The following is a 13,013-nucleotide window of genomic DNA, read 5'->3' on the forward strand; positions in this document are numbered from 1 at the left end:
AAAACCCCTATTTTAAGTAAACTAAGTTTTTTTTTAAGGTAAAGTTAAGGTAAATGAAGTTATTTTGCCTTTTTTTGAGCTCTACTATCATCCCTTATGTCATTCATTTATTGATTTATTTATAATAAATAATCAACAAAAAATATTTACATCTACAATTTCTAATACAATTGCCACTTAAATTTACTGTGTTAATAAAAATAACACAATTAGATGTTTACCAATTTTGGATTTAATTAATAGTTAAAAAACAAGGAACAAAGAACTTATTTATTGACTTGAATTAGTTAAATAAATTACAAGTTTATTATTCACATTTTTCATGTAGGTAAAAACAAAATGAGAGTAAATTGCAAGTGTTCAGCTCAACAATGGGAAAAACAACTCGCCATTGAATTCTAAATTAGTTTGAAATTCATTGAATAAATTAGTAGTTTTTTAAAAACAAGTTGCAACACCTTTTTCTCGTTTGATTTCAAAAGTCCATAATTCCGAAATTTATTTCTTTACATTCCTGCGTGTGTCAGGATTCTATATCCATTGATCTGCCATCATAAATAATGATTACGATTAATCATAATCCCCAAGACTTTCTTCACGTCCACCAAAGTAAATTTTCGAAAACAGGCTCGATTTTAAAGGTGCATTCACATGAATAATTCATTCACTACGTATCTGAAAATAATACAAGCATGCGCCAACATCAGCCGGCAACTTTAGATGCGAATGGTTCGTCCCTGCTTTATTACTTCGTGTTGGATGCTAAGGCGAAACACTAGTGTTGAACGTTGTGCTGTTTTTACAACAACCCCACAAACTTACTCCCTTTGACTTACGAGTTTTGGAAAATATTCGGTGTTGCGACTCCACCCTGATAGACATTTCAGCGTAAAAGGGGGAAAAACTTCAATAAAAAAGATTATAAGGACAACCACAACTGTCTAGGTGAGACTGTCTTGCTTGCTATCGCAATCAAAATCCTATTTTTGTAAATTAAAGAGTTGTGACAGGTGAAGCATGTTTTTTCTATTATTATCTCTCAGTTTTTGTGTGATGGAAAAGTTGCGCAAGCTTTGGAAAATCAATAAAAGCGGCTGAGGGATCATTTTCTTTGTGGATCGTATTAGCAGTGTTGAGAAATCGCAAATAGCAAAGTGCTGATTATTGCAAATTGTGTGTACCTTTTTGATAAACGATAAAACATTTTTTCGTTTTAAATGACTGATAATGCCAAGTGTTTAGCATCAGCATTATAATTGCAGTTTAATTATAAAAAATGTCAATGTTTACGTTATTTATTTTACATTCGGGCTCACTTTACCATCAATAATCGTTAATCACTCAACTTGGACATAATTCTTCCAACGTCAACCTATTTTTTATTTTTAATAAAACACTACATTTTGAATAATAATAAAAGGCGTTCCTGGCACAGAGTAATACAAACTTTAAAATAATATTTGATTTAAGATTTCATAAAATAAAAAAAATTAAAATGAAAAAATAAAATGATATTTTCATAATCAGATGGAAAACTTTCAGTTTCTATTGAATAATTTTATCATCTTTGATTAGATTATAGGTGCAATAACCCTCCTTTTTCAGTTAAATCATGAGCTGGTGAAATATGATGACAAATAGCATATTTTTCAGAATTTTTTTCTGAATAATATCAGAGGAATTTTTACAAATATGTTAATAAAACTATTGTCGATCCACTTTGTAATAATTTTAATTGGAAAAATAAACTCTTATCTGACCCAGCGATAAAATATTTATTATTCCACAACTGTTGACTCATTGGACATACTTCCATGCACTTCCGTGTCCAAAAAACTAAATTCAAATAAATGGTAAACCAAACACAACAGATAATCCTAATCTAAGGTATTCACGAACTATTTCCCCCTTTTTAACCAACAGGTTTCCGTTACATAACTTTGAATACGTTGTAAATAACTCACAAATATTAATTACTTGTTGTGACTTAAATAACAAACACCAGAAACGAGTTCCAAGACAAAATTGAAGCCCGTTTCTATTTTTATTAAAATTTTTGTGATCGGGATTATTCCAGACAGCTGCAAAAGCCCTATTTTCATCGTTCGGCCCATCAGCATTTTTTTTGTAACTTTGCCAAAATTCAATAAAAATATTTCGGGCAAAACGTCAACAATTTTGTTGCCAGTGCGTTCATTAACCACGTGAAACTTATTTTTTCAACTCACAAAGGTGGCAAGTTCAAGGATTATAGGGTTGCGCCCTAAGCTACTCACTTCCTGACTCATTTTTATTCAAAATAGTTCTAACAGTGAAGAGCATCCAAACAAACACAACGTCAGAGCTGATCAGTAAATTGTTGTGTGATACCAAGTGTTTATTGGCTAATCTGACCCCCTGCAGATTTGTTTAAGTAATTTGGTGTCGGTTCTTATCGCAAGGAAATTGGATGGTGATAGTGTAATATCATTTTTATTGCGTTCATCCTTTCACAACGTGGTGTAAAGTATATTATTAGTTGTAAAGTGTTATTGTTTTAAGATTATCGTTAATCATAAAGCGTATTTAAAGGACGGATTTTTGTTTGAATCGAAATTTTCCACGATCATTCACAAGAATCATGCCTTTGATAGCGTTTTGACCACTCATTGACGTCAATTATTGTTACTAAAAACGTAATTAAAATAACGCAGTTCATAAAAATGGCAATTAATTTGTTACCTGACACATTAGTTACAATAATGATACTCTTTTTCTGTGGCAAGTATGTAATTATTCAATAAAAATTATTGCCCAGTTTTTACACAAAATAAACAATAATTGACTCTTTCATAACGTTTTTTAATCACCCTGTAACCGAGTATTGTTTTTTTAATTAATTGGCGCAGTCAGCCTACAACTAAATAATTTGAGGCGTTTCTTTTCTTTCATTTTGCAATACTTGAGAAAAATGAACGGAATTTCTTCTAGTTCTCCCGAATTATGCTTATGAAGCAGCAGTAGTGTTTCAAGGGCGTTGAAGAACAAATAGCTCGTTCAATTGATTTATTATTCGACGAGTTCGAGTCTTCAGTAGGGCGGAGACGATTGCATAATGTGGTAGCAGCAGCATTGACATAATTCTTGCTGCAGATAAGTTTTGATTTCTAAATATGTAACACTTATCTTAAAAATACGATGGAGGGGAGTAAAGTCGAAACGCTGAGCGATATTGCTTAGTATAAATAAAAGATACGCGTTGTGTAGTCTTATTTGAATGTTGCACTAGTTGTGATTTGAATAATTACGTACAAATGAAGAGTGGTCTTAGTTACTGGTTTTTGAAAATCATTGCTTAGTGAACTTGAGACAAGTGTAAATTTTACTGCGAACAGCCGAAGGTTATCTGTTTTTTAATTACTACGCGTAACGTAAGTATTTTTTTCCAAAATAAATCACTAATTTTGAATTCCACAATACGATTGCAATCAAATCGAGATTAAATGTCGTGAAACTGATTGTTTTCAATCGATCAAATCTCGTCCAAGGTTCATGCAAATTTTGTAATTCGCGAACGTGCGTTGAACTTTTTCGTTACGAAACGAATAAATATTTTTAGACCCAAGCCGAATTACTGGAACTCAATAAAGCCGAGACGTCATTCATAAACCAATAAACCACAATCGCGACTCAATCCTTATTTAATTAAATTCTTCCACCAGACTTATCACGTAGACAAACTGAGTCATCAAATGTAATTAAGGTTTTGGCCGACTGGTTTACCTTTTAATGCACCGGTAAATTCAAGTTCAAGTAGTCACGACTTGAAGTAATGTTTTGATAGGAGAGATAAGTGATCGAGACGAGTCAACACGCCAAAAACACGACCCAATTTTGCCGAAAATAAACAGGACAAAACTTGCATAATTTGATTGTTTTTGTGGCTGCTAATTAGATTAGAAGTGTTTATGTATGCACTCACTGTCTTACATAAATCTCGTTTATGGCACATTTTAAAATGCTGTAAAACCAACACAAAAATAATAAATTAGCTCGAATGTTGTGCATTTAATTTTGTCAAAGGTGAACACCCCGTTCTATTTTTTCGACTTGAACGCAATCCAAAAGTGTAATATACTGGATCCAGATGGTTTTTTGGAAGTCTACAGTTCGTGCTAAACGAATAAATAATTCAAAATTCAGGACATGAACTCATTAATCGTTCCTCAAACAATATTTACTGTTTTGGTGACCTTTGGCTTAAATATTGCAAAACTGATGGTGTTAAGTAAAAAAATCGCAGCTCTAGTGTTTAGCACCAAATTAATTACAAAAACTTGCTAATTTTATCCTTTGTCAGTGTGCCAACGCGGAATGCGCCTCGTTTCCATTATGCACACGTTACGCTATCACTTTTTTGATTTACAACCGTTGTAAAGTTTATAAAGCCATAAAGATTAAATAAATAATTTTTTTGCAGTGGTTAAATGGCTGAAGCGTGGCAAGGTCCGCCGAAACAGGGCTTGTACGACCCTCAGTTTGAGAAGGAAGCTTGTGGAGTTGGATTTATTGTTGCTATAGACGGTCGGCGTTCGCATAAAATTGTTCGCGATGCCCAGCGTCTTGCAATTTCGATGAACCACCGAGGCGCCTGTGCCTGCGATAATGACACTGGAGACGGCGCCGGCGTCCTTACCGCCATTCCTCATGATTTCTATTCCGTCAAGCTTAGGTAAATATCCCAATCACCTAGAGTTATCAGTGCTCGGAAACCAGCTTTTTTGCTTGACTCATTTGCAATGAATTGAAGATCAAGATTTAATCGATTTCCTGACTAAAAAATATGACTAATTTGTATATCGCTCATAAATAGTAGCAAAATCAACAATAAATTCGACCCAATTCGGCGATTTTTTGGTTCACTAAAATTAATTACTGTAGCTGCGACAATCCATTTATTATTATTATACTTCGAATCGTCTAGCTCCAAGTCCAAAGTGCATGTTATTCATGCACCTAATCACGAACTTGAAAATATTTATTTTGATCTTTGCTTGAATTCGGTTAAGTAATAGTAAACAAACCGTTGATAATTCTCGCCTCGTGTCTGTTTCAGAGATGAGCAAAACGTCGACTTGCCCCCTTTTGGCAAATACGCCACCGGAATTTTCTTCTTGGATAAACTCCACCACCAAGAGTCCGAAGCGAAGTTCGGCTCTCTGGCAGAGGAACTGGGAATGTCCGTGTTGGCATGGCGTACCGTACCAACCGACAATTCCTCCATAGGCACTGTGGCTAAAAACACTGAACCTTTCATGCGACAAGTTTTTGTGACTGTAAAGGGCGAAGTCCCTGATGAAGAGCTAGACCGACGTTTTTTCATTCTGCGGAAACGTGCCAGTCATACAATTCCTGCCCAAGGCAAACGGTTCTACATCTGTTCGCTGAGTCAAAGGACTGTGGTTTACAAGGGACAGCTGACTTCCGACCAACTTTGGACCTACTTCCCGGACCTAGCCGATCCTCTCTTTGATACTTATCTGGCTCTGGTCCACACCAGGTTCTCCACTAACACCTTCCCCAGCTGGGAGCGCGCTCACCCCCTTAGGTAACTAACTGGTTTTGGGTGTAATTTTTTAATACTAGTCCTTTATTATTGGTTAGGATGTTGGCCCACAACGGGGAAATCAACACCCTGCGTGGCAACGTCAACTTGATGAAGGCCCGTGAGGGTGTAATGTCTAACTCTGACTACGGGGACACCCTCAAGAGTCTCTACCCCGTAGTGGAGCCCAACCTCTCTGACAGCGGCTCCGCTGATTGCGTCTTGGAGTTTCTGGTGCATGCCGGCAACCGGAAACTTCCAGAAGCTGTCATGACCATGGTCCCAGAGGCCTGGCACAATGACCCAACCATGTCTGAGGAAAAACGCGACTATTACCATTGGGCTGCGTGTATTATGGAGCCATGGGATGGTCCAGCGTTGATTTCGTTCACTGATGGTCGTTTCATTGGAGCTATTCTTGATAGAAATGGGTTGCGACCTTCAAGGTTTTACATCACTAAAGATAATATGATGATTATGGCAAGCGAGGTTGGGGTTTATGACGTGGATCCGGCACAAGTTATTCTGAAAAGTCGGCTTAAGCCAGGGAGGATGTTGCTGGTTGACACACAGGCGAAAAAAGTGATTGAAGATGTGGAACTCAAGCAGGAGATTGCGAGGTCTAGGCCACATTCAGAGTGGCTCAAGGAGAAGGTAATTGATGGAGAACATACAGTACAGTAATGAGGGTCGTCTAAAAGTATTTCTCTGGCTTATTAGGTGTTTTTGTTACAAGTTAAATACATTTAACTCAAAAAAATCCAGCTTCATGATACATAATAATTTTTACATGGCGTAAAAGCAAAAATATCTACCAAACCGTTACGTTTCTGATTTTTGGCTGAACAAAGTAGTAATAAAACACTTGAAAAATGGTAGAGATAATTAAAACAATTACTCATATTTTTGTAACAAAAATTTCATAATTTAGCCAGAAAATAAACGTTTAATATTTTTAGACGATGTGTCTCGAAGCATAATAAAACAATAACTTTCAATAAACTATTAATAATTAATTTATTTTGCATGTTGGCGATCGGCAGATGGTGAGTGGAGTGGTTATTGGTGCTCTTTCTATTTTCTTTTAAAGCTTGAAACTGATTTGATTTATTCTTTATGTTTTGTGACTAACAACAAAGGCTATACATTTCGTAGTTCTGCACCTTGTGCTCACAATTATGTTGCAATTCTTTTTTGTAGCAGATATTAGAAATATTTTATTTATTTATTCTCAAAATAATCGAGCAAGAGGCTTTTTAACATCAAGGATCAATTTTTATTTACAATGTAAATGTCTACTGTACTTAAATAGGTGTTTCCCAAAAAACAATCTAGTTTGTTTCTCCTTGAAAGTAAAATATTATAATTTCTACAACTTCATTTGAATTTAATTTTTAGTTTTTTCTGTTAATTCTGCTATGGAAAAAACAAGAATTTTACACAAGTCGATACAGTTGCGTTATCGGCTTGTGGAAATAATTCATTGGACTCTTTTAATAAAAAAATCTCTTTAGATCACAATGGAAGAGTTGCGCAAAGCCCACTTGGAGGCCAATCGTCCCGCTAAACCTTCATATGAACCCAGCGGACTTGGCGACAAACGACTATCACTCTATGGGTACTCCACCGAAACCATCCATATGCTCCTCTTACCCATGATTAACAACAAGTGAGTCGCTTTCTCATTAATTTACCGACTCTCAACACTTGGAATTATCACAGGAAAGAAGCTTTAGGAAGCATGGGCAACGACGTCCCCCTTGCTTGTCTTTCAGCATTCGCCCCCATCCTCTACGACTACTTCAAACAACTCTTCGCACAAGTGACAAACCCACCCATTGACCCCTTCCGCGAGAAGGTCGTAATGTCCCTCCAATGTCCCATTGGACCAGAGGCAAACATCCTCAGACCTGACCCCCAACAAGTCCACCGTTTGTGGCTCAAACAACCAGTTATCTCAATCTCTGATTTGGAAGTCCTTAAAATGACGACGCACCGCAATTGGAGCGCGCACGTTATCGATATTACTTTTCCAGCCGAGACTGGAATTCCTGGTTTTTTGAAAAAACTGCAAGATATTTGCGATGAAGCACATGAAGCGAGCAAAACGAACCAAATCATTGTTTTATCGGATAGGAAAGGGGGCAAAGAGCGGGTACCGATTAGCAGTCTTTTGGCTTTGGGGGCTGTTCATCACCACTTGATTGAAATGAGGGCCCGTATGAAGGTTGCCCTTGTTGTTGAGAGTGCAGAAGCGAGGGAAGTGCACCATATTTGTGTGCTTTTGGGCTATGGGGCTGATGCGATTTGTCCCTATTTGGCCTTGGAGTTGGCGTCGAGTTTGAGGGATCAGGGAATTTTGGATACTTCGCTAAGTGATGAGGCGATTTATCAGAATTATGCTCAAGCTATGCAGACGGGAATTAATAAAGTTATGGCCAAGATGGGGATTTCGACTTTGCAGTCGTACAAGGGGGCACAAATTTTCGAAGCTGTGGGCTTGGCTGAGGATGTTATCGATAAGTGCTTCAAAGGTAATGGTTTTCGAGTTATTATTTTCAACATAGTTTAATTAAAATCGCTCGCTAGGAACTCCATCGCGTCTCGGTGGCGTAACCCTTGAAACCCTCGCCCAAGAAGCATTCGATCGTCACCGAAACACCTTCTCCGCAGCCACTGACACTATAGTTCTCCGTGATACCGGCATTTTCCATTGGAGAGCAGGTGGTGAAAAACATTTAAACGAACCAGCGAGCATTGCTGCCTTACAGGTACGAAAGAATCCACTATTTAATTGCACCATCACAATTTTCAATTACAGGAATCTGCAATTAATAACAACAAAACAGCATACGAAAAATTCAAAGAATCCACAATGGAATCGGTGCGTAATTGCATGTTGAGAGGACGCTTCGAACTGCGAACATTGGACCAACCACTTTCATTAGATGAAATCGAACCGGCATCAGAGATTGTTAAACGATTTGCAACGGGTGCTATGAGCTTCGGTTCAATTAGTTTGGAAGCACATCAAACACTAGCAATTGCAATGAATAAAGTTGGTGGGAAGAGTAATACAGGGGAAGGTGGCGAAGATCCTGAACGATATCTCGATCCGCAGAAACGTTCATCGATAAAACAGGTGGCTTCAGGTCGCTTTGGAGTCACTTCATCGTACTTAGCCCACGCTGATGATTTGCAAATTAAGATGGCACAAGGAGCCAAGCCTGGAGAAGGCGGCGAACTCCCGGGGTAAATAACTTATTTTTTCTAACAGCCAAGAGCCGATAATTTACTTTTTTTAATTATTTTGGCGGAAACAAAAGTATTTGCAACGTTTTAATCATTAATTACAGATCAGTAATTATTTGGTTTATTTGAACTTTGTTTTTTCATTTTCAGTTATAAAGTGTCTGCTGATATCGCAAAAACCCGTCACTCTGTAGCTGGCGTAGGTCTAATCTCTCCTCCCCCTCACCACGATATTTATTCAATTGAAGACTTGGCCGAATTAATTTACGACTTGAAATGTGCCAATCCACGCGCTCGCATTTCCGTCAAACTCGTATCGGAAGTGGGCGTCGGCGTCGTGGCGTCAGGCGTCGCCAAAGGCAAAGCCGAACATATAGTCGTTTCGGGTCATGACGGTGGTACCGGTGCCAGCTCCTGGACCGGTATTAAAAACGCCGGTCTTCCATGGGAGCTCGGCATCGCCGAAACGCACCAGGTGCTAGTTTTAAACAATTTACGATCTCGTATCGTGCTCCAGGCTGACGGGCAAATCCGTACAGGTTTTGACGTCGTCATCGCAGCCTTACTTGGAGCCGACGAGATTGGTTTCAGCACAGCGCCGCTAATCGTAATGGGTTGTACTATGATGCGAAAATGTCATCTAAACACTTGCCCAGTAGGTATCGCAACACAAGACCCAATTTTGCGAAAGAAATTCACAGGACAGCCGGAACATGTCATTAATTATATGTTCATGTTGGCGGAGGAGGTTAGGCAATTGATGGCGAAACTGGGCGTTAGGACTTACCAAGAGCTGGTGGGACGCACGGATTTGCTCAAAGTTGCTGAAAGTGGAAGTCCTAAAGCTAAAATGCTCAATTTGAATCTCATACTGCAGAATGCGCTGCATATGAGACCAGGGGTTAATATTAAAGGGGGCTCGGAGACTCAGGACTTTCAATTAGAGAATCGGTTGGATAATCAATTGATTGAGAAGGCGAAAAGTGTGATTGAAGGAACACAGAAGACTGTTGACATCGAGATGAAGATAACGAACGAGTGTCGGGCTTTTACGTCGACTTTGAGTTACCACATTTCTTGGTAATTTGAAAAAAGTGGCCAAATGAACAATTGCTATAATGTTTCCATTTTCAGTAAATATGATGAACAAGGACTGCCAGATGATCAACATATTAATGTTAGACTCACCGGATCGGCAGGTCAAAGCTTCTGCGCCTTTTTGGTGAAAGGAATTACAGTGACTTTGGAAGGAGATGCCAACGATTATGTCGGTAGGTAAAAAAAATCAGAAAGAAAAAGGAAAATCTGTTGTCTTTAAGTTAAAAAGCATGGTTTTATCGTGCTTCCAAACTGATTGATTTCCATTTACTCCAGGTAAGGGTCTTTCCGGCGGCACCGTCATTATCTACCCCCCAAAAACCTCACCTTTTGAATCCCACTTGAACGTCATCGTGGGCAACGTCTGCCTCTACGGTGCCACCTCTGGCCGCGCTTATTTCCGCGGAATTGCATCTGAACGTTTCGCTGTACGAAATTCCGGTGCCACAGCCGTCGTGGAAGGTGTCGGAGACCACGGTTGCGAATACATGACCGGTGGAATCGTCCTCATCCTTGGTTTAACCGGCCGTAACTTTGCAGCTGGAATGTCCGGAGGCATTGCCTACGTCTGGGACATTGACGGGAAATTCTCAACAAAATGCAACCCCGAACTCGTCGAATTGTGCAAACTTGAGGACAAAGAAGACGTCGAACTTGTCAAAACGCTCCTCCAGGAGTTCAAACAATTGACCGGGAGCGTCGTAGCTGAGAAACTAATCAACGAGTTCGAGGAGCGTCGCAAAGAATTTGTTAAAGTGTTTCCGTACGAGTACCAAAGAGCTCTTAAGCAGAAACAAACCATTATTACACAAAACAATGAACCCAAAATCCAGGATATTGAAGACGCAGTTAGTGATCTCGCCCTTGAACAAAAGAAACTGGATAAAGTCCGTGGTTTTATGAAATATCCGCGTGAAACTGGAATGTACCGTCCAGCAGAGAAGCGTATGAAAGACTGGGACGAGATTTACAATTTCAGTCATGTGAGAAAAGGATTAAGGGTTCAAGCAGCACGTTGTATGGACTGTGGAGTGCCCTTTTGCCAGTCAAACTCACACGGGTGCCCCCTTGGCAACATCATCCCCAAATGGAACGCCCTTATCTTCCAAAACCAGTGGCGTCAAGCTTTAAATCACCTCCTCCAAACCAACAACTTCCCCGAGTTTACTGGACGTGTATGTCCAGCTCCGTGTGAAGGGGCCTGTGTTTTGGGCATTTCTGAGCCGAGTGTAACAATCAAAAACATTGAATGTTCCATCATTGACCATGCGTTTGAAAACGGCTGGATCACACCACAACCCCCACAATTCCGCACAGGGAAAAAAGTGGCTGTTGTTGGTTCTGGACCTTCGGGTTTGGCCTGTGCCCACCAATTGAACAAAGCGGGTCATACAGTTACAGTTTTCGAACGAAATGATCGCATTGGGGGGCTGCTCCAGTACGGTATCCCGACCATGAAGTTGGGCAAGAACGTGGTCCAGAGACGCGTGGATTTATTGGCGGCTGAAGGCATTACTTTCAAGACGAATATCAACGTTGGGAAGGATATTTCGGCAAAGGAGTTGAGTGAGGATTTCGATGCTGTGGTGCTTTGTACGGGGGCGACGTGGCCTAGGGATTTGCCGTTGCCAGGTCGGCAGTTGGGTGGAATTCATTTCGCAATGGAGTTTTTGGAAAGTTGGCAGAAGAAGCAGTTAGGAGGGGCGCATAATGGGCCACATGCCAAAGATAAAAATGTGATAATTATCGGAGGGGGTGATACGGGGTGTGATTGTATAGCGACGTCGTTGAGACAAGGGGCGGCTTCGATTACGACGTTTGAGATTTTGCCAGAGCCGAGCCCCAAAAGGGGGGCTGATAATCCATGGCCGCAGTGGCCAAGGATCTTCCGGGTGGATTACGGACACGAAGAGGTAGGTTAACTTTTTTTAAGTAATTGTTTGAACAAGTTATGTTTTGTTTTCGCTAGGTGAAGGTCCGTTTCGGCGGCGACCCACGCGTCTTCAGCATCCTGACGCAGGAATTCATTGACAACGGCCAAGGCCACGTCAGTGGTGTGAAAACAGTCAACGTGGAGTGGACCAAAGACGAAAGCGGTCGCTGGCAGATGAACCAAGTCCCCGGAACTGAGAAAGTCTTCCCAGCTGATCTCGTTCTTCTAGCGATGGGTTTCCTGGGTCCTGAACGTGCCATTGCCGACCAACTCGAACTGACTTTGGACCCGCGTTCCAACTTCAACACTAAAGACTACAAGACCAATCTGCCAAATGTTTTCGCTGCTGGAGGTACAATTTTTCAGTTTTGTTTTGTTGTTATTAACTTAGTTTCATATAGATTGTCGCCGCGGCCAGTCTTTGGTCGTTTGGGCCATTTCTGAAGGACGACAAGCTGCGAGAAAAGTCGATGAGTTTCTCAACAAGGGGCAAACTACACTGCCGGGACCTGGAGGTATCATCCAACCGAGTTTGAACTCTGTCCCTTGCCCCGTTTAAACATTTCAATTGGCTGTCTCTCACTGTTTACGCTTTCAGAGTTTCTTTGCAGTTGCATTGTTACCACTTGATGTTTTATTGTTATACATGTGAGAACATATCTTTTGTTTCTGTTGGAAAGACACACTTTTATTAACATATCTGAATCCAAAATTACGTGGCAAAATTGAGAAATATTAGCCTTAGTTTAAAAGACAATAACAGCAAAAATGTGATGAAATAGTTGTTAGGAAGAACAGCGAATGTAGTAAAATTTTTTGTCGTTATTCCATTTAATCCAAGTATTACCCACGCGAGGTGTGATGATAGTATTTTTATAAAAACTGCTTCCAATTTCTAAATTTAAAAGCCAACGCGTCGTGTTTTCAATTTTCGTTTATTTCAAATTTGTTTGTACATATTTTTGTTTATTTTTATAAAAAGTAAATGGTTATTTGTAATGTTAAGTTTGTCTGTTTTAAGACTATTTTGCCTATTTTTGTCGAAAGTGTATTACACATTGCTCGATTCTAGAATCGACTTGTAGTCAATATTCAATAAATATAGATGTTGTTACAGCATTTCTTTGTAGCTGTGAACCCTCTCCC

At 39.6% G+C, this 13,013-nt stretch overlaps 1 protein-coding gene across 3 annotated transcripts; it reads left to right on the forward strand.

Annotated features, from left to right (window-relative positions):
• Nucleotides 1–710: 710 nt before the first annotated feature.
• Nucleotides 711–12,986, forward strand: LOC658584 (uncharacterized protein). Of its 3 annotated transcripts, none has more exons than XM_064356570.1 (13): nucleotides 711–945; nucleotides 4,460–4,711; nucleotides 5,096–5,587; nucleotides 5,644–6,238; nucleotides 7,099–7,253; nucleotides 7,307–8,118; nucleotides 8,174–8,355; nucleotides 8,406–8,836; nucleotides 8,987–9,916; nucleotides 9,971–10,107; nucleotides 10,211–11,847; nucleotides 11,904–12,219; nucleotides 12,269–12,986. In XM_064356570.1, the coding sequence occupies exons 2-13, from the start codon at nucleotides 4,467–4,469 to the stop codon at nucleotides 12,424–12,426; spliced, it is 6,090 nt and encodes a 2,029-aa protein (XP_064212640.1). In that variant the 5' UTR covers nucleotides 711–945; nucleotides 4,460–4,466; the 3' UTR covers nucleotides 12,427–12,986. The 3 variants fall into 3 exon arrangements, with proteins under 3 accessions (XP_064212640.1, XP_064212641.1, XP_015835909.1); XM_015980423.1 differs by lacking the exon at nucleotides 711–945 and adding an exon at nucleotides 3,221–3,410; XM_064356571.1 differs by lacking the exons at nucleotides 711–945; nucleotides 9,971–10,107; nucleotides 10,211–11,847; nucleotides 11,904–12,219; nucleotides 12,269–12,986 and adding an exon at nucleotides 3,217–3,410 and having other exon boundaries at nucleotides 8,987–9,443; nucleotides 9,496–9,834.
• Nucleotides 12,987–13,013: the final 27 nt, after the last annotated feature.

Source organism: Tribolium castaneum, chromosome 5 (genome assembly GCF_031307605.1).
Source record: "Tribolium castaneum strain GA2 chromosome 5, icTriCast1.1, whole genome shotgun sequence".
NCBI lineage: Eukaryota > Metazoa > Arthropoda > Insecta > Coleoptera > Tenebrionidae > Tribolium > Tribolium castaneum.